Source organism: Heterocephalus glaber, unplaced genomic scaffold (assembly GCF_053883595.1).
Source record: "Heterocephalus glaber isolate CG9 unplaced genomic scaffold, H.glaber_assembly_v1.0 deba00001431, whole genome shotgun sequence".
In the NCBI taxonomy this organism is placed as follows: domain Eukaryota; kingdom Metazoa; phylum Chordata; class Mammalia; order Rodentia; family Bathyergidae; genus Heterocephalus; species Heterocephalus glaber.
In genome coordinates this window covers 3,027,624-3,048,050 of record NW_028258295.1, presented here as the reverse complement: position 1 = coordinate 3,048,050, position 20,427 = coordinate 3,027,624, and the positions used below count along the sequence as shown (strand labels likewise).

General features: G+C 51.6%; 1 protein-coding gene across 27 annotated transcripts in view; it reads right to left on the bottom strand.

The window, feature by feature from the left end:
* The window catches only part of Gramd1b (GRAM domain containing 1B), a 251,281-nt gene that overhangs the window by 26,667 nt on the left and 204,187 nt on the right, over positions 1-20,427 (bottom strand). For 16 of the 27 annotated variants that reach the window (XM_087212590.1, XM_087212600.1, XM_087212608.1 and 13 more), the window contains 5 exons: positions 17,735-17,945; positions 16,969-16,989; positions 11,636-11,656; positions 1,203-1,287; positions 555-658 (listed from right to left, as the gene is read on the bottom strand). In XM_087212590.1, coding sequence (XP_087068716.1) covers positions 555-658; positions 1,203-1,287; positions 11,636-11,656; positions 16,969-16,989; positions 17,735-17,945 — 442 coding nt within the window. Of the gene's footprint in view, positions 1-554; positions 659-1,202; positions 1,288-4,381; positions 4,612-7,494; positions 11,558-11,635; positions 11,657-16,968; positions 16,990-17,734; positions 17,946-20,427 lie in introns of those variants that run through there. The other 11 variants (XM_087212615.1, XM_087212613.1, XM_021249044.2 and 8 more) reach the window with 3 other exon arrangements.

Sequence of the window (20,427 nt, the reverse complement as noted above, 5' to 3'; positions counted from 1 at the left end):
CATAAAAAATCATGTAGTTGATCTTTCTCTACCTTATTTTATAAGACGAGGAAACAGAGGCAAAGAATGAACTGACCTAAAATCACACAATTAATTAACTGAAGAACCCAGAAAGTATGTGAGCCAGTTCTGAGTTCCAAATCCAATGCCCTTTCTACTTCATTATGTCTCCCCCTGTGGTGACTTGTGCCAAATAATAAACTGCATTTGCCAAAAGCAAATGCTGTTTTCTGCCACATCCAAAACGTGGGAAGAAAGTATGTGGCAGATAAGTTCCTGTTACCGGGACTCATATTGGACACTCTTCAGCCTAGGTGTGTGTTTCTGTTTACTGTGCAAAGGCTTGGGGAGAATGCAGAGTCAGTGAGAGGCAGAAAAGTGGGGCGGGGGGGGAGTTGCTCAGTCATGGCCAAGGAAGTAGCCCAAGGGAGCCAGTCCCAGGGTTTTGGGGAGGAGGGCAGGGTACTGGGGATCAAGCCCAGGGCAACCTTGCATATGCCAGACAAACACTGTACCACTGAGCTACAGCCCCAACCTGAGTCCCAGGTCTTTACCAGAGTTTCCCAGCGGAAGATGTTGCTATAGAAGCAGATCCAGTTTTCCGAGAGGTAGAGTCGGCCCTGAAGAAGAATGTCTCTTTGGAGTGCACATGAGTAATCTGGGGTAAGAAGTAGAACAGGGAAGCTCAGAGATAGGAAGTATTTTAAACAAGACACTGCTTATGGGCAAGTCATCTCTCTTACTAGTTCTGGTGAAGCCTAGTCACCTTCCCCTAGATGTGCGAGACACCTGAACTAGTGATCAAGAAAGTGCCTGGCCTTTCACGATCTGAGTGGAGACGTGGTAAAAGATGCTATTGCCCAGAGATGCAGCAGGAGGGACCAAAAAAGCTAGGTGTAAAAAGGCCAATATAATTTAACTAACTTTCTTCTCTTAACTTATGATCCAAAGTCCCTTCCAATCTTTGGCCATCTACAGAGACAAGTGGCTGCCTCCAAGGTAGGTTCCGGAGGCTGCCATATGCACAGTGCTCAGCCCTGAGCCTTGAGAGGTGGGCCCAGTGCTCTGGACATCCTCTTTACTGTTACCAGACAAAACCATGCGCTTGACTTGGCTCTCTGCTTCTACAAGAGGCAGCCTGAGTTCTGTCCCTGGGACTCGCAGACATCCTGCCCACCCAATTCTCAGATCAATTCACTCACCAACAATGAGGCGCTCTGTGTCTGGAAGTTGCTTAAAAAGCTTTCTGAAGTCTTCATTTCTCTGCTTATAAGTGGGGCTTAACACCTGTGGGACAATGACCAAGGTTAGCAAAATGTACCCAGGTTCTGTGGCATTAGGAAGGCAGGCACAGAGGCAAATATGCTTGTGTGTTAAAAAGGCAAAGATGAGGCTCTGTTACCCCACAGACCCTAGAAGGCCAGGTTAGGAAAGGGAGCTTGGGGTGGAAAAACAGTACAGAGAATCTGATCTGGCAGAACTCTTTGTATCCAGCTTCCTTGACTGAGAAAACATTAAAATATGAAGCCAGGCCCATAAGGGTTCCAAAAAGAGACAGGAAGGACTGACACCTGCAGGAGACTTCTTGGTAGTCACCATGCTAGCTACTGCTGCTCTGCCTTCTGTGTTTCTGACAGGGAAGCAGGGGCCTGAGGGGACAAACCCCAGCAGGACCAATGAGAGGATGAGGACTAGTGCACCTCTCAGAAGTTGTCATGTCAAACACAGTAAGCACCTGACTATGTGTAAAAGACTTGAGTTCAAAAAACAAAAATTCATTTACAAATTGCAAAACCAGTCTTAGAAAAAGGACATGGGGTAGAAAATTTAAAAGCATGTCTGGCACAAGAGGCAGTCAACTCACCTCTTCATCCTTACAAAATGATCTACCAACCCTCACAGTACCACAGAGGAAACTCATCAGGCAGAGAGAAGCCCCGGCCTACAATCACCAACTGGTGGTCATCGGAAGATCTCAGACATGAGGAACTCTGTTATCTCCAAAGCCCTAAGAGGCCAGGGGAGGAAAGGGGACTTGGGATGGAAAAACAGTGCAGAGAATCTGATCCTGCAGCATGTTTTACATCTCTCTCTTCCTGGCCCTGTACCCATCTCCCACCACCACCTGAGCCACAGATGCCATCTGCTGCTGTCATGGGGCCTTGCCACAGGCTCAGATCCATAGACTGCCTTAGCAAATCTTTGGAAATTCCATTAGCCAGCAGCAGGGAAAGAAATCCTGCCCTTTCAGAGGTTAGTGTGTGTGTGTGTGTGTGTGTGTGTGTGTGTGTGTGTGTGTGTGTTTTACTGGGGATTGAACCCACGGCCTTCATACTAAGTTACATCCCCAGTTCTTTTTTTGATTTTGAGTTTGGGTCTTATTAAATGCATAGGCTTGGCTCAAATTTGTGATCCTCCCACCTCAGTCTCCCAGAGTGCTGAGTACAATCTTAAAACTAAAAGAAAAAATGTAAAAAAGACACATGTCCATAGACAAAGGACACCCAAGGTGGACACATAATGAGCACAACCCAGGGAGAGGCACACACGGGGACAGAGAGATATCTGCACTCCACTCATCAATGAGCTGACCTACTTAAGCAGAAACAAGGCTGCTGACTCTCAGCCAGGGGCGCATGCCTGAGGACAGACTGTCGTCCTGCCTGTGACATGTGGGTCCTGGCCTGTCACACTTTCTCACCCACTTCCTTGGGAACTCACTGGCATACAGGGATGATAGTGAGAAACAGCCCTTCAACTGTTCGTATTTGGATTTTCTGTAAAGCTGCGTGGGTCATGAAGCTGAAGCTGAGGTCTGATCACAGCTGCACCTCGCACTGCCCACCTGAACCACTAAAGAGAAGAGGAAGTTGGACAACAGCAGGGCTTTAGTGTGGGGAGGTTTGCCAAAGAGAGAAAGGAGAAGGGAGGGGAAGGGAGGGGAGGAGAGTGCTTTCGATCACTTTGTCCATTTGAATTTCAAGATTTTGTTCTCATCTTATTTACAAAATGAGCTCCACACACAATAGTAAATGCCCTGTTATCTTCCTCAAAACAATGCTGTGCTGTCACAGAATCCTAAACTTCCAAAATCCCCTGCCATGTGTCTGAGCCAGGCATCAGGATCTCTGGAGGTAAATATTTGGAAGGCCACCCATCCCATGACTTCTACGACTAGAAAAGACCTCAGACACAACAGAGCTCTGGTCCCTATATTAGTTTCAAACTGGTACCAAGTTATCCAGTCCACAGGGCTCTTCGAACAGAGTCCTTTCTGAGGAAACCCTTGCTTGACTGCCTGATCGCCAAGGCCAGCACAAGCCTGTCACAAGCATCTTTCCATCTGACCTGTTTCACACTGGAGGAAACTGAGGCACCAATAGGTCAGCGATGTGCCTGAGAACATGACTACCAGTGGGCACAGAACATGAACCCTATCTGTGTACCAGGAAGGAAACAACCGGGCTTCCCCACAACGGGCACAATCTCTCAGAAGACAGTGTTTACCTGCTCTGGGCCCCTGCTCATCATTCATGCTCCTCGTGGCTCTTTATAAAATTTCAGTGTCACCATGAGGAGCAGCATACAAGGTGGCCCCACGCTCTCTTCAGGTGAAACTCAATATCAGGCATCGAGTTACCTAAAGCCCGCACATTCTCCTATTACCATTTCTTTTTTATTTTTATTTTTGGTTGGTATGATATTGGAAGTTGGACCCAGGCCCTTTGCACCAAGCTACATCCCCAGCCCTTTTTTTAATTTGAGGTAGGGTCTTTCTAAGTTGCCCAAGCTGGGCTCAAACTTGTGATCCTCGTACTTCAGCCTCCCAGAGTGCTGGGATTACAGGCACAGGCCACCATGCCCAGCTACGGCCTCCTGTTTCTGGTTTTTCTTCCATATTGCCCTCTCCCCTCTGTTTCTCTCATATCCAGTCAGACAACTACTACGATGGAGACGCAAGAAGTCTGGCCCGTCTCCCAACAGTGAGCAGACTATGGGTGCTGCTCCTCTCCTCTGCTTCAAACAAAGTTGTAGCCACAGGGAGAGGGCAGGGCAGGACTCCTAAAGACCTCTTCCTCCAGGCCTACACACAAACACCCTTACCGCTGGATGGCAGGCCAGCCTCTCCCTCCTGGAGCACAAAGTGTAGACTCAGCCTGTAGGCATGCTTGCCTAGAGCTCTGTGCCCTCGGGACCCCAGGACCCTGGTCCTTCACCCTATGCCCTCTTAAATCAATCTCCACAGGTGAGACATGGCTCACCTATGTAAAACGGCCAAAGACTTCTGGTTCCAGGGTTGGGTAGCAGAGCCTGCTAGGATGGAGTATGCTAGGATGTATAGCATGGTCAAAGACACAGAGAAATTGGGTCACACACTCACAGCTGGGATTTCCTCAGATCCACGCCAGCAGCAGTGTCCAGCACCTGCAGGTTCATCAATAACCCTCTTTAAGTACCACCGCAGTGACTGGCTTTCCTGCTCCAGCAGGAGGCTCCAGAGCACCCCAGAGTCCATCAAAGATTCCATTACTCCCCACAGCTGCCCTTCCCAATGGTGCACAGCTCCTTGCACTCTGATTCCTGAAGCTCCCTGTGGGATGAAAACAAGTGGCCCACCTTGGACCAAAAGCAGAGAGGTGACCTCTAGCTTCTAGAGGGAGGGTCTGCGTGACCCTGGCCGATGTCTTTTTTTCTCCCAGAGCTGTGTTCTCAGTGAGAAGCCTCACAAATGAGAAGGTGTCACCAGCATAGGTCTCGGGAGATGCTAGCCAGCCCGTCTCCCACAGCTGGGGTCTGCTTTGTCCTTCTTGGCTGGTCTTCAGGCTGAAGGCAGCCAGAGGGGTGTGGTCAAGCACCTCCTCCCAGTCAGTGCAGCCAATCGTCACAAGAGTCCAGCCGAGATTCGAACTCACAGACACAGCAGGCACACAGCACCAGCGGAGGGGTCTGCAGGGAAGGCCCCAAGTGCACAGGCAAACTTCACAGGAAGAAAAGGGTCCACGATGGATCGAGGTCTATCCCCACTGGCTACTCACGGTGACAGAGTGACTCATAGTAAGGGGCAGCTCCAAAGAAGCACTTGGGAGTCCCAGCTCCTCAGTCCTGATCTGTCCCGTACAGTGACGCGTCTTATCACCGTGCAATCTCTACCCGGGGCAGTCTTGGGCGGCTATGACTCACAGCCCTCACCCAGGCAGAGCAGCCCCCACTCGGCTGCACAGAGGGCCTGCTGTCGTCCACACCCCTGCACACACCCCTTTTTCTTCCGGACCCCGCTCCTTTCGGTTGGCCAGCAAACAATCTCTTTGTTAAGTCACCGTGGCAGGAGGGAGGGAGGCAAGAGGGAGGGAGGCAGGCGGGTGGGTGGGCAGGGCCAGAGCCCTGCACATGCTTCAAGTTACAGCAGGATCTGGGTGATGGTCCTGTCCAATGTCCTGCAGTAACCCTTGGCCTCCCCAGCAGATGTTTCCTGCAGTGGAAAGTTGCTGGCCAGGGCTCTGGGTGGGGGAGGGGAGCAGGAGGTGCCAAGGGCATTGCTGCTGTGATGAAATCTGAAATTTGAGACTAAAACAGTCAGGGACTTCTTGGAGACACCCTCTCCCCTCACTGACCCATGCATCCACCAGATTTGGAATTTTCACAGCTGATCTAGTCTCAGACATGCTGACTAGGGAGAATCTGGATAGAGCATTCAGAGAAGGTGAGGTCAGCAGCTCTGGGATCTATCTGAAGCTTCCTTTCTGAGGATCCTGCCCCAGCTTCGGCACTAGCAGGAGAAGGATCAAGGCCAAGTAGATTTCCAGACAGCTGCTCAGATCTTGAGAGCAAACTAGCAATGCTTAGAGCAGAGAACTCGGTCCCATGTCAAAAAGAGCAACCAAATGTAGAGAGAGGAATGGAAGCAGGTCACTGAGGGCAAGAAAGGGTCCAGGAAGGGAACCTCAAGCCAGGGATGAGAGAGCAGTGGGGCTAGGATGATGAGGACTCCATGATGTCAGAGCCTTGAAACAAATGGGGCAGATCCCTCAGCCTCCCCTGCGAGGCCACCACCCTGGAAGAGTCTTGGGCCTGGACATGACACAGAAGAGTGTCTCTGTCCTAGGAGTCCCCATAATTCCGTAGAGCAGCGCTCAACTTTTATCATACCTAATAAAGACACAGTGAACATAGCAAAGAATGTGGATTCCTTGGTCCTAGACTCAGAGGCTAATCAAGAGGAACCTGGTTCCTCCGAAGTAAAAATGCTGGAGAAAGAACAGCCTGAATCCTTCTCCAAACCTGCCTCTCTCTCAAGAGACACTGTGGCCACCACCTCCATCCATCACGCTGGGTAACCTACTTGCTTGGACCACCATCTTCTCCAAGGAGGATCCATGGCTCAGTTTTGCATCTCCTACAGCATTTAGTATGATATGTTTCAAATACCAGGTGCTCAGAAATTCTCTGCCAGATGAAGCCATTCCTTATCCACTTCTCCAGCTCTCCTGCTGATACGGCCTTTCATGTGCACACATGTCCTCACACATGCAAAGAGCCTCAGCTGATATGCCTGGCTTCTCAGGGCTAGTGCCTGCCCACACTCTCTAGCTCTGCTGAGTTTCTCTCTGTCCTATAGCAGCCCTGTCCTCAGCACTGTGCCAGGTGAATGCAGCACTTCCATTTTACAGGAATTTTCCAGAATGCCTCTCTCTGGAGCCACACACACCCCCGCCCCATACAGGCAGGATATAGATCCAGAGCCTTACGATAATTCCCTGGAAATATCGCAGTAGAGGCCATTGGTAGAGACCGAATGAGATGGTGACTGGGTGAAATGGGGACAACATACAACCAGAGAGATAAGGCCCTGGGGGATGAGTTTCATTCAGCATGCTTCAGACTTTGTTCCTCCATCCCCTGGCCAAGGGCTGGGCAGGACTGGGCAAGAGCCCTAGGAGCAGGAATCAAACCTGGGCTGAATATTAACTCTATGGCAAACACCAGGCACTGGGACCAAGTGGTACCTCCCTCCCCATGCTTCAGCAGGAATGGGGGCGGGCAGGAAAAAAACACATGGATTTTGGTAGCAAAGTGACCTCACCTAGGAAGAAACCTGTTTAGATCCACATAGGAAATCCTGGTACTGCAACCAAATCTGGTAGGCAGGTGCCAGATGTGGGACAAGGAGATGGGGAAGTGACTGAATAGAGGGCAGACGTGGGTGCAATGTGGAAGGGCTCAAAAGAGTGGGGCTGGGAGAGGGGTTTTATCTGGAGAGGTGTGACCACTTTGGAGGGAGTTTAGGGCCAGCTGTGTGGTGAGAAAGAGGCTTCATGCTAGCAGGTACATAAACCACAGAAAGGAGATGGACGGAGCCAGAGGAAGAGGGGCAGCCAGGCTGGTCATCACGGTCCCCCTTTCGGCTCTCTCATTGTCTGCACTGCCCTCGGCCCTATAATTCCATTCTACAAAGCTTTATCCCTTTGCTTTCACACTTATGCCAGCCAGACTTACTCGGTCGTTCCATGAGATTGGCACTTCCCTCCATACGGCTGGCATCCCCAACAGGGGGCACATCAGGCAACTTGTGGCCTGTGTCTCTGTCTGCTGCTCAGAACTAGGCTCCTTGGATGGGCTGCCATGGAGTCGGCAGACACTGCAGCAGTGAGACATGAGACAGAAGAGGCACAGCAAGGACGCCTCTGGGACCCTGTCTCACCCAGAGCAAAATCCCACTAGGCCAAGGAGGGCTATCATTCAGGGAGCAGTCTGCACCGTTCCACCCCTCAGGCTGTAACCTGGTCACTCTCAACTCCGCCCACAGTTTGCTAAGCAAAGTCCCATCTCTGCTATCCCTGTATCTCATGTGCAGCCCCAACTGGAGGCCTCATGAAACAAAACCCTTGTCAATGGCCCGGCATGGGTAAGGGTTGCAGTGGGGGAAGGAAATACAGGGGAAACCTGGCCCCAGGGCAGTGGCACAAGGCTTGATGTTCAAACTCCTGCTCTTGACCAGATGCTCTCCCTCCCAGCCTTCCACCTGTTCCCAGGGCCCAAGGACTCCCCTTCCTGTGACCCACTCTTTACCTCAAGGTGGTTTGTCATCATTGTGCTGATAGTGCCTCCCCAGGTAACCATGTAAAGGTAAATGTGTTTGTCTTCTGCAGGCAGGTGGCAGGTGAAGCCAGAGGCTGGGGTGTGGGCGGGGAGGTGGTGGGTGGGCTTCCTTTCACATCAGACTCAGGCCATTCACTCACCTGGACCTCCAAAGCTCTTGCAGTGGTCAGCACTCTGCAGGGTCCTGGCTGCCACCACTCTGACTCTGCCCACAGGGTATCTAACTGTCCCCAGGACTGGGGATTGCAAAGCCTTTGCCTATCTGAAGGGCTTCTAGTGCATTAACAAAGCTGAGGCATCAGAGTAACTGGAGCTGACACTAAGCAAGAAAGATCAGAAAGAGAACTGTGGGCAGAGCTGAGAAGGGCAGGGGACCTCCGTGAAGGGAAGATCCCAGCTAGCCCAAGGCAATGCAGGTGAAAAGCAGAGGCCTGCATGGGATGAGGGAAAATAGAAACCATCAGATAAGCAAGGGTGGAGCATTCTTGAACAAAGCAAATTAAGTAATGCAGGAAGTGCTTGGGAGACTGGGGTATTCAAGTGAAGCTTCTCCATGATGCATCTGAACACAAGAGCATAAATCATATACTGTGAGCTGAAGGAGAGGAGCCCAGCCACTTGCAGGGTACAGGCAAGGTAACAGCAGGTGTCCCATGCCTCATGTCCATGGACACAGGAAGCTCTGGGGAAACAGCCAGGTCATACCTTCCTGTTCCAGTCTGGGCAGTGTCTGAGGGTAAGTGCACTGGCAACATCAGTGGCTGACTTCCAGGGTGTGCAGCAGGCAGCATCCTGCTTCCTCCATAGATACTCAACTGTGGAAAACTCTGAGCTGGGGATCTAGTGGGCCCCAGCAAGGGAGCAAGCTCCTAACTTGGGACAGTAAGGCGTTCCCCTCCCAAGCAGCCCAGTTCTGGTGCTACTTTGAACTAACTGGCTTCTCCATGACCGCAGTTACTGATTATCCACTAGAGGCACCACTTCCCGTGACAGAAACACATGGAGGAAATATGCAAAGAAGGCAAAACAAGAGGTGACAACTGTGCAAACCCCAGGCAGACCAGGCAGCTGGAGGCCCCTGCCTCCTCCACCAAATATCCACCTTCCTTTCCTACCTCTCTCCTCCACCTCCCTCCTTTCCACTCCCTGTACCTGCCCCGAGACAGGACTCCACTGTGTACCTTCAGCATCTGGTCTGTAAGAGGGCAGCCCCAGGCCACGGAGGACAGTACTAGGAGCTATGTAGCAGGGAGAAAAGGGGCTGCCAGGCCATGGAGGCTGATTTGAAGGACAGTGAGATTCATCTGTTCTCAGGCTTCAAGTACAATCAGGCAGAAACAGTGGCTCTAGCCATGTTCAGCATCTCTGCTGTCATGGGACCCCTGACTTGTGGGGCCCCCATTCTCCAGCAAGAAGGCAGCATCTCATAGTCTGTCACCACATGGGGCTCTCAGATGTGCAGGTATAGTGTGCACCCCTGTAGTCCCAGCACCATGGACAGCTGAGGCAGGAGGATTGTAAATTCAAGCCCAGGCTGGGCAACTTAGCAATTTAGCAAAACACTGACTCAAAATACAAACAAACTGGGAATTTGTTTGCTGCTGTGGCCCTGGGTTCAACTCTCAGTATGAGAGAGAGAGAGAGAGAGAGAGAGAGGAGCAGGGGTGTTAAAACTTGTCAGGCAGAAAGAGAAAGCCAGCAAGAACAGGAACAAGAAGCAGAGAATGGAAAAGCAAATGAGGGAGAGAAAAAGGAAGTAGTGAGGGGGTCAGAAAGCAAAGGGTAGAGAAAAATACAAGGAGGGAAAAGAAAGATGAAACAGAAACAGCTGAGCTAAAGAGCAATGGAAAGAAGGTACAGGAGATTGGTCACCAGGACTTGCATGGCCTAATCTGGATTGTTTTTAATGTCTAACAGGCCCTGCATTTCCTGTTCCCCTCTAGGGGCACTAATTCTGGCAATGTTGCCCCAAAATGGATTAGTGGTCAAAGATCCTGGAGTCCTCACATTAGCTGGGCCAAGGACAGCACCAGAGGGCAGGGCTCACAGCCTTCCCTTCTCTCACCCAGTGAGGGCTTCCTCTCCTTCATCCTCATCCTCGGGATATGAGCTCTGAGCAGCCTGGGAGGCCAGAGGACACGGGACCCTCAGGTGGGTCCGGGGGAGGAGCAGGCACTAAGAGTCCAGCTTCTCTCCCATCTCAGGCCTCCTAATCTTCATTCAACTCCCTCCTATCAGCACAGCCCATCTGGTGCTGAGGCAGGAAATCAATCCAAAGCACCCAGGACATTAGCTGGGTGTGGTGGCACATGATTATAGTCCCAGCACTCTGGGAGGCTGAGGCAGGAGGATCACATGTTCCAGCCCAGTTTGGGCAACTCAAAGAGATTCTATCTTAAAACAAAAGATAAAGGGGCTGGGGATGCAGGTCAGTGAGAATGCCCTGGGACCAAAACACAGTATCACAGAAAAGTGTGTGTGTGTGGGGGGGGGTGCCCAGGACAGGCAGCCATGGAGCAGCAAGAGGTGGGCAGCCACAGATTCATTAGCATGTGCCTGACACTGAGGGACTGCTGAGTACGTGGAAGAAAACACACAGTGTATGGACTCAGACCCCAGCCCCGCATTAAACCCAAGACTTTCCCCAGTCCCTGACTCTCCACCTTCCAATGCCTTCATTCACAGCTACTTTCCCCATGTGGCTCCATGCCCACGCCACACAGGGGCAGAGGTGGTGCACAGAGGCGGGGAAGATGGCACTGCTATGGTCGGAGTCAAGTGGGAAGTCCAGCAGGCTCACAGAAAAGAAGAGCGGCTGAACCCGGGCCATGGTGCACATGCCAGCTCTGCCACCAGGCAGTCCCAGGGGGCAGAGTACACGTGGCCAGAGCCAGATGCAGCCAGCTGCTCTTTGGGGGAAGAGTTTAAAGTCCAGTCCAAGTGACCAAGGGGATGGTGCCTGTACTCCAAAAGGCACTCGGGTGCGGAGTGGCTGCATGCCACCAAGGAATTGCCAAGAAATGGCCCCCACAATGCCTTCATAGACACCCAAGGGCAGTGGATGGCTACCGGAAGGAGCATGCTTTGGGGGAGACGAGGGGCATGCTGGGAGCAGAAGGCAAACTCCATGACACAAGACAGCGCCTGTAAAGAGGGAACATCTTCAGGCTACATCTCCCCCAAGATGTCTTTAAGAGACGGAAACTTGGTCCCTAAGTACACACTCTAAGGCTGCCCCAGTCTTACCCAGTTGCTCTTCTCCTCTAGGACCAGAAGGGCCTTGTCCAGGAGGAGAAGCAAGGCAGGGGCTGGGCAGGCCATCCCTCCTTGGTTTCTACGAATTCAATGCTCCCTCACAGGGCTGTCCTGCCCTACTACAGAGGACTCTATCGTATCTGGCCTGGGGAAGGAGGAGGCTAGTAAAAGGAGGAGTCCATGGGGGACTCGAAGTGCATGCCACTCCTGTCCGGCCCTCGGCCCACCTTCATCTCCACCCACTTCACAGGTACCCAACAAGAAGAGAAACAGGAGTACTTACATTGTACCAGCTCTGGCTTTTCTGAAAAGACAGAATAAAACAGAGAATGGAGTTAGTCAGGGAAGAGGCACTGGGAATGGCTAGGGTATTACTGGCCCAGAGGGCAGGTGACACAGATAGCAGAGGGTGGCTGGGGAGGAGGAATCTAAACACAGCTGAATGCTTCCCGTGTAGCTGCTCAGGAGGGTCCTCCTTTCTCAAGACAGCTCCAGAAAGGAGGCCCAGGGAACTGTCCATGCTGGAAGCCCCACCACGGCAGGGGCAGCTGGGACGCAGGCAGCAGCAGCACAGAGTAGCACTCAGCCCAGAAGGGAGTCGGAGCCCCATCACAAGGTTCTTCTGATAGGGGTGCGGGATGCACTATGGGCATCCCAGATGCAGTCCCCAAATGGGACCTGACCAGAAGCAAAGTACAGATGGAGACCAACCCAGCCTTGTGCTCCGGGAAACCCCTCTGTGGAAGGCAGGGTGGGGCTCTTCTGTACCAGGGAGGGGGGCTGCCTAAAATGTTCTCAGCTACCACCATGTAAACTCCTCCTCAGATCCCAAACTGACTGCTTGCCTAAGTGATAATTACAGAAAAATATTAGGGGGTTCTGCATGGAGAGGAAGGCTGAGGTCTACAATGGTCCTTTCCAATCCTGTGGTGTCCTAATTTGGTGCCAGCAAAGTCAGATTCTACCCCCAGAATTGAGAAATTCTCCATTCCCAGAAGAATAGGATCTGAAGATTTCTTAAAGAGGGACAGCTACATTGTGCCCTGTGTGTCTCCAAACTCTACAGACAGAAATCCTTTAGGTACATCCCACTGGGATGGGAGAAACTCTTCCTACAGCTCAAAACCTTGGCAAGACCCAGCAGTGTGGATCCTGGGCACATTTAGCAACTTCCATCACCTCCACCTGGTACGAAGAGGCCCCACTCCAGACAGCAGAGGACAGCGGCCCCTGTCTCAACAAGACCACTGAGCAAATGCTCAGCAAGATGCACCAGAGTCTGGGTGAATGTGATCATAGCAATGACTGGGTGGTCACAGGATCTATCTCCCTTCTCCGGAAGAACTCCGAAGACATCTTGGCCCTATATTCTGAAGGTGGCTGCAGTCAGCAGAGATGGTGGGGGGAGGCAGTCAAGGGGGGCCAGGCACAGGTGTGCTGCCTCTCCCCCTAACCTCACTGGCCAGACTGTGCCCAGGGAGCAGATGCCAAGGCAGGCTCCCAAACCCCCTCTGCAAGAGGCTCTGAAGGGTCATTTCCCAAACAGATTGTCACTGTGGTCTATTCCGGAAGTTGCATACTCCTACCCTAGTGTCATCTTCTCCTCTGATCCAGAGTTCTTAGTACGGAAAGGGATAAACTTGGAGATTGAAGTTCATCATTTTGTCACTGGGTAGCAGGGGCGCCACACAGGAAAGCTGGGCTGCAATCCCCCTCTAGCCAGCTACGGCTGCCCCGTCTGGAGGAGGGTGGATGGGGCCAGTAGGCTGCGTCTGACTCAACCTACATCTCACTTCCTGGGCAGGCATTCACGGAGAAGCTCCGACTGTCAGACCAGGGGCTCGGGGCTGTGCACTTTCCAGGAGCAGGAAGTGCACTCTGGGACCTGATACCTCCATAGTCCCACAGGCTCCTGGTACTTCATCAAACCCAACCCAGGGCGGCATATCCTTGCTCCAGAGTGGAAACAGCATCTCCCACACTGTCACCTCAGCCCTTGTCTAGGCCTTCCTATAGCACCCTAGGAGGGAAGCAATGAGTAGATACTTGGGTGGGCTTGGGAGGACACCAAGACCCTTAGTGAGTGCTCTGACACAGTGGCCCCCATCCAACCCAGCGTAGACAGAAGTAGATTTTCCCTTTCCGTGTGCTTGTTTAGAAGTGTGTCCCTGCTAAATCTATTTGGAATGAAGAACTTTGGGGTCACCAGCAGCTTCAACCAGGGAACCTGTGCCCCACCTCTGACCAGCCCAGTGAAATATTTGCTCTTCTGTGAAGGGCAAAGAACAAGTTGTCTCAATACTCAGAAGAAACGTGAACTACACTGCCCTCCAGCAAGGATGTCAGAGGCCCTGTCCGTCACCACTCAGCTCGGCAGCTGCTCTGTGCTACCTCTGAGAGCGTCTCCAGGACAAACAGGCACCCACACCGCCAGCAAAGCCCACACCAGCTCCAGAGACTGCCCATGCCAGGGCACCTCTGGGAGGTGAATTTTATTCTCAGGGCTCTGCATTACTGGGCTTGGTCCCGAAGGAGCCACCGACAGGGTGTGTGAGATGGCAGGACAGTGAGGCTGCTGTCTCTGCTGGACCAGTGCAATTCTCCTCCCTTCACAACAGAGTCAGAGGGAAAGAAGGGACTGAACCAGAGAGGAGGTGAGGGCTTCTCGGAGCTCATGAGTGGATTTGGCCAAAGGGGAGGTGGGAGTAGGAACAAGAGCAGAACTACTGGAGATGAGAATCGAGCTGGAAGTTTCCCCTGCCTTCCATACATGATAGCTGAGGAGCCAGGATGGATGGAAAGCAGATCCATCACTTTGAGGTAGTTTCCTGTCCCCTGACCACAAATACCTCTCTGACCAAAGGTGCAGGGAGTGCAGAAGATGAGGAGGGTGGGCATGGTAGGGAAGACTAGGAGCTCTACATTTAGGGAAAAAAAACCTTCTTACTTTGATCAGCTTAAGTCTGTCATACTGAAAAGAAAACCACAAAAATTAAAATTGAAAAAAACAAAATAAGAGAAAGGTCAAAGGAGTGCTAGTGCCACAGCATGAGGGTGACATCGTGCGCACTCAGAGAAGGGCACTGCAGGGCAGAAGCCAGGGATCTGTGGCCCCATCTGTCTGACACTGCCACTGCCTAGTAGGGCAGGTTGACAGCCAGGACCTGGTAGGAGCAGGCAAGTGGGCATAGGCTCCCTCTAGTGGCCACAAACTGTCACTACTGAGCATCAGTTGGGCAGTGGACAAACACAGGGATACCTGGGAGAGGAAGGCAGCCTGGAGGTAGAAGCAGCTAGGGTCACCCAGACAGCAGAGTTAAAGATCAAGAGGGTGAAGCCTTAGGAACTGTCACATCCAGCCCTTACATATAACTAATGGAGAAATGGAAACCAGAGAAGAAAAAAGAGGCCTCACACCAGGGAGAATAGGAAGCACTTTCCAGCTTGCCTGAGAAATGCCGGGGTGGTCCCTTCTAGCAGTGAATAGGGAACAGAGAGTGAGGTGGCCTCACAATGGGTGCAGCCCTGGATCTTAGGTCCCTTAATGTGGATCCATCTGGTCAACCTGAGAGGATGTTCCACAGCACACAGCGTATGTCCGCTGCACTGGCCTGTGTGGAACCTCCTTCCCGCACCGGTTCTCATGTTCCTCCTTTAAGGTCTCTGTGTCCTTCAGTAACCACAGCTGCTTGCAAGTCTGCCTGGGGAGGGACAGCACCCTTTCCCACACATGCCAGCCAGTCCTATTTCCGTTGCACTTAGAGAATGGTAATGACTCGTTGAGTATGTCTATGTGGGATGGCTGTGCCCAAACCCGAGCTTTTCAAAGGGACAGAAAACCTCATTCCTGCAGTCACCTCCTTCCCGAGCTCTGGAAGGGGGCCAAGTCTGGCTCTCACTTCACATTAGCACCTGGTCCTTTCATAATGTCTCTCCAAAAGCCTACTCTAAAATCCATTCACACCCTGGGATGCATCCTGGCTACCCCCACTCACAAATGATTTCTCCTGCCTCTGAATCTGAACGCTGCCTTGAGCTTCTCTTGTGGCTCTAAGTCAAGTTTGGTTTGTAGATATTTTGGGTGAAACAATCTACATTTCCCAGACTACACTGTCTATACCTTCCAGATCACAATGGATCAGACTGGCTAAATCTCATAGATGCTATACTGTGGGACCTTGTTCACCTGCCCCCCACCAAAAAAGACCCACCCCCCTCAGAGATTAAAATCAACCCTCATTACTAGGTATTCACCTAACTCAACCCATCACCTGAACAAAGCATATACTCTCTAAGGGGTGAACAGTGACACCATCAATCATTATAGTTCTGCTTTCCAAGTACCTTGCTGGGCCTAAAGGAGCGAACTTAGAACTTCACTTGAGGATGAAAACATGTGCTCAGATGCTGGGCAGAAGCAGAGAGCAGGAATTGCCCATGTCCAGCTGCACCCTCTCCCCGGCCAGCCCCTTCAGTGCCTCTATCAACCAAGGCAGGGGTCTGAGCACCCAGAAGAGAGTAACACAGGTCACGGTCCCCTGACATTAGCCAAGCCTGTGCCTGCCCAGCCACCTGAACCCACAGACAACTCCTACTGCTGCCTCACTCCAGGCACATTTCTCATTCCCTGCCTGCAACTTGCCACAGCCATTTAAAATCCTCACAGACACAGTGTGCTTTTAGTCTGAAGGTCAAAGCCTGTAGGCTTGGCCATGTAGCTTCTCGTTCTTCCCTCAGGAAAGAACAGCTGGGCCTCCTCCTCCCCAAGGCACACAGGGACTATTGTAAATCGTTCCTCACCTTCCTCTTCCTCCGGCTGCAACCCTTCCCCACAGGAGGACTTCCTGAGCCCCACTGTCTACAATACCCACTGCTCATTGCCCACTTCAGGCCTCTGAGATCCTGGGTCTCGGGAAGACACTAGCACTGTCTTCTCAATCTGCTCTTACTGCCAACATTCCCCAACCTCCAGGTATTGGCACAGCATCCACTTTGATCAAGGCCTTTCAAGGTCCTAAGATCTCCATGAGCCTGGGACTGAGTGGTGGGTGGAAACAGTAAAGGGGGCCACGGCCGAGCGGCTCTCGAGTGGAGAAAAGGAGTGTGCCAATCAAAACTCCTGGGGTTATTGCTCCTGCACCAGGGAACATATGGCACCGAATTCCTGACCCCACATCAGTGTGTCCTTCCTGCCCATTTCCAATCACTACTGCCAGGGAAGCTGGGATCATCCACCAAGTGGGCTTAGGGACCAGCAGTTGGACCAGATAGGGCCACCCACCCCCACAGGAATGGTACTAGCCTGTGGGACTCTGCTTCTAGAAGGTACCATGTAAGGGGGAGTCAATTCCCACCAGAAGCAGTGTTTGGGGAGCAGGCAGACAGACACAGGGAGGAGGGTGGGGTCTGCTCTCCGACATCAAGTGCAGTGGGAGTGGTCCCTTGGTGACTCCAAGCCAGCCTGCGGGGGGCAATGAGGCTGGCCCTTCTGGGAAAGGGACCAAGCAGGGCATGGACAGAACTGGCAGGGACAGAGGGCAGGTATGCTGAGCACTACAGACAGTTCAACACTAGAGGGGAGATAAAAACAAAAGACAGAGACAAAAGATGGCTTACTTTTGAGAGGCGCTTGTGAGACTAAGACCATGCATGCAAAGAAGGTATTTGGGACATGGTGGAGAAGAAGAGGAAGAACAAGAAATCAAAAGACAAATTCAGGTGGGAAACTGGCTCCCGTGCCTCCCAGGGGTCCCCAGCCCCTCCCCAGGCCCTATGAGTCTGCTGGTAAAGAAAGGTTTCTTGAAGGAGGACCTGGGCAGTGACATATCCTACTTCCCAGAGGCCTGAACATGGGAAGGACCCCTCTGGGGATCCACAGCCAGCCCAGGCCTTGGTACATAACTCTGGGCAGGGCTCCGGTGCTCAGGAGGGTGCTCAGGTGGTGCTGACCTGCTTGAGGGATGGAAAGGGCCTTGTCACTGTCCTTGCTGCCAGATGAGGACTGACAGGGTTAGTATAAAAGTCAGGATGATGGCTAAGGAAGAGGTGAAATGTAGCACTCTGGAAGGTTCTCTGGAGACTCTCTCCCTGGTAATATAGTCACCCCAAATAATGTTCCCTGCTGCTCCAGCTCTGGGGACCAAATGTGAAGGTAGCAGGAATAAAGACTGCCCTTCCTGACCCCCAGCATCTCTTCTAGATCGCCAAGGACAGGAGGCTGCTCAGTTCCTAAAGAGACAAGAGCAGGCAGAGAATCATCATACTGGCTCCAGGACCCGTGGAATAGATACTATCTCTGGGACACCAGGACACAGGGTGGGGAAGTTGTCTCCCCGCCAAGCCCACCATCCCAGCTAAGAGGAAAGCACAGAGCCCAGCTCACCTTGGAATTTTTGCCACCACTCCGTCCAGACTGTGAGGAGCAGCTGCGCTGCACACCCTGCTCCGGGGTGGACGGGGACTTGTCCGAGGAGTGATCCGAGCCCTTCTCCACCATGGTGTCTCCGTCCTGATTCTGTGGGGTTGGTGAGCGAGACCGCTTCCGGAGGATGGGGGAGCAGGCCGGTGTGCTGCGGTTGGAGTTACTGGCAGTGCTTCAGGGGAAGAGAGGGGACAGGGAGAGAGGGAGTAGGGGACAGGGAAGGGGAGGAGAACCAGGCAGTCAGTAATTGCAGGACAAGTGCAAAAGAGCAGCTCAGGGAGCCAGGGCGATGGCCTGGAGAGACATGTGCAAAAGGGGCCCAGTTATGGACTTACTGCCCTGTAATACTGTTACTGGCCAGGAGAGGGCAGTGGTGCCAGCGTGAAAAGAAACTGGAAGAGGAAAGGGCAAGTAGGGCAATTAACATTCAGGCATCTGTCTGTCTATCTATCCACACATCCAAGTATTTTTGAGTGCGTATTAAGTGCCAAAAATTGTCTAGGGCAAACAATTTAATTCCTGAAAGAGTCATTAGAAATCACCCAACACTCTCTGCTCATTTGATACATGTTACATGATACTCTTGTTCAAAAAAAATAAGTCATATCCTTCTTTGTAAAATACATATGATTTCACTGGGCTCTTAAAACATTCCATCAAGATCCTAACCGCAAGTGCCACAATCTCTGTTTAAAAATGAACCACCCTTGGGGCCAGGGATTTAGCTCAGTGGTTCTACCACCTGCCTTGCAAGCACAAGGTCCCAAGTTCAATCCCCGGTACCAAAAATAAATAAATAAATAAAAATAAAAATGAACCACCCATGCGTGGCAGAGAGACGAATGTTCTCTGATCATGCAGGGCCTAGACACAAAACCTGACTTCTGCTGCAACTCACCCTACCATATAATTCCCTTGTAAGACTTGCTGGTTCCTGCTGGGGCCGCATCTGCCTTCCCCAAATTCACTTCAACAAGTACCTTAGAATCCAACTAGATCTAAGTTTACCATCTGAAACATAATTACTATTTAATATTTAGCTTGTTTTCAATGGAATAGAAGAAAGAAACAGAGATGGAAATTGAATACAAGTAAGTTTCCAGTAGGTGTTTGCTTTGTTTCAAAAGAATAGAAAAGGGACTAAGATGGGAAAGGCTAAGAGGATGGGGAAATGGAAAGGAAGGAAATGTGAGACCAGAAAGCCAAGGAAGCTCAAGGTAGTGTGGATGAGTGTCCTGCCCACTTACCCAGCCCCAAGGGCAGGTGGACCATCCCAGGGATTGATCTCAGGAAGCCACACCCCAGCCCTCCCCAGGGAGTGGACAGTGACATTTGCATGAAGATCCAGCTGCAACCAGGTGGATCCATTTGCAAAGAAAACCATGCCCTCTTCAGCCAAATCTTCTACCTGGACATCCTGGGCAGATGCAGGGAGGGCAAAAAGGTCCAGGAGACCAAGCCTGCAAGTATGGGGAGAGGGAAGATGGGGTGGGAGCACTGCTGCATCTTCTGGAAGAAAACTGATGGAGAAAAGGGAAAAAAGGAGACTAGAGAAAAGCAAAAGAAATCCAATCAGAGGATATATGGAGAAAAATAGGGTCCGTGGTTTTGCTTCATCCCAAAACAAAATGTGCATTGAAAATATCATGCATAATACCAATGATAACTGTAATTTTAGGAAACCCAAGAGGCCGCTCTCCAAAGAGGCTTGATTTCCCTTTCCATCCGCCACCAACTTTTGTCTTCTGATTCTCAACTTATTCAGCACTATAAAACCCTGAAGAAGGAATTAGGTTCCTTTGCTTCCATTGGAGAAGCCAAGCCTTGGGATGGATGAGAAGCAGATGTGTCCCCCAAACCCTGCCCTCTGGGGAATCCCAGACTCCAGGGCTCACCTGCCTGGGCATCAGGTGCTGGCTCACCTGTCTAGGGGGAACTTCCTTTCTCTTGGGGCAATTCTAGCCCACAGCCAGGTCCTCAAGGTCCAAACTGTCTTCTAGGTTTACATTCCTGGAGAACAACCAGGAACCCAACCTTCTAATCTCAATTAATTTACTCAAAAGAGAACTGGAGGGAAGGCACAACTAAGCACATGTCCATCTCTGCCAAAAAGAACCCCCAGCCCTTCCCATTTCTTTCTTAGATAAGTAAGGACCATTTTCACACATGCTAATTCCACACCCTGGAATAGAAGGAAGCTCCCTTTTTCCTCCTCCAAACTCAGAATGCCTGGCAGTAACTGGCTGATGAGAAGTAGGTAGAAGTTTCTAAGGTGGAGGAAACTGACTCGTTACCCAAAGCAACACGGGTCCCTCTGAATGATCCCAATGTCCACATGATCCCTCACTGCCTAGGGGTTCACTTCAGCACACATCACATATGCCCCAGGGACATATGTACCTACAGCTTTGCCTCTCACATATCTGCCAATAAACAGCTTAGACCATCTGTTTGTGCTCTTAAGGCCACTGACCATCTCTGTGAAGACCTGTACCTCTCTTCTATCCCACTTTCTGCTTCCCTCACTGGTTCCCCTCTTTCTACTCAGCCTGGATGTCACTACTTCTCCTCCCTGGCCATCTCCTGTTTCTCTGACTCCAACCTGGCCTCTACACAGAGACTTGCCTGCTACTGGCTCTGCTCACTACTACCCT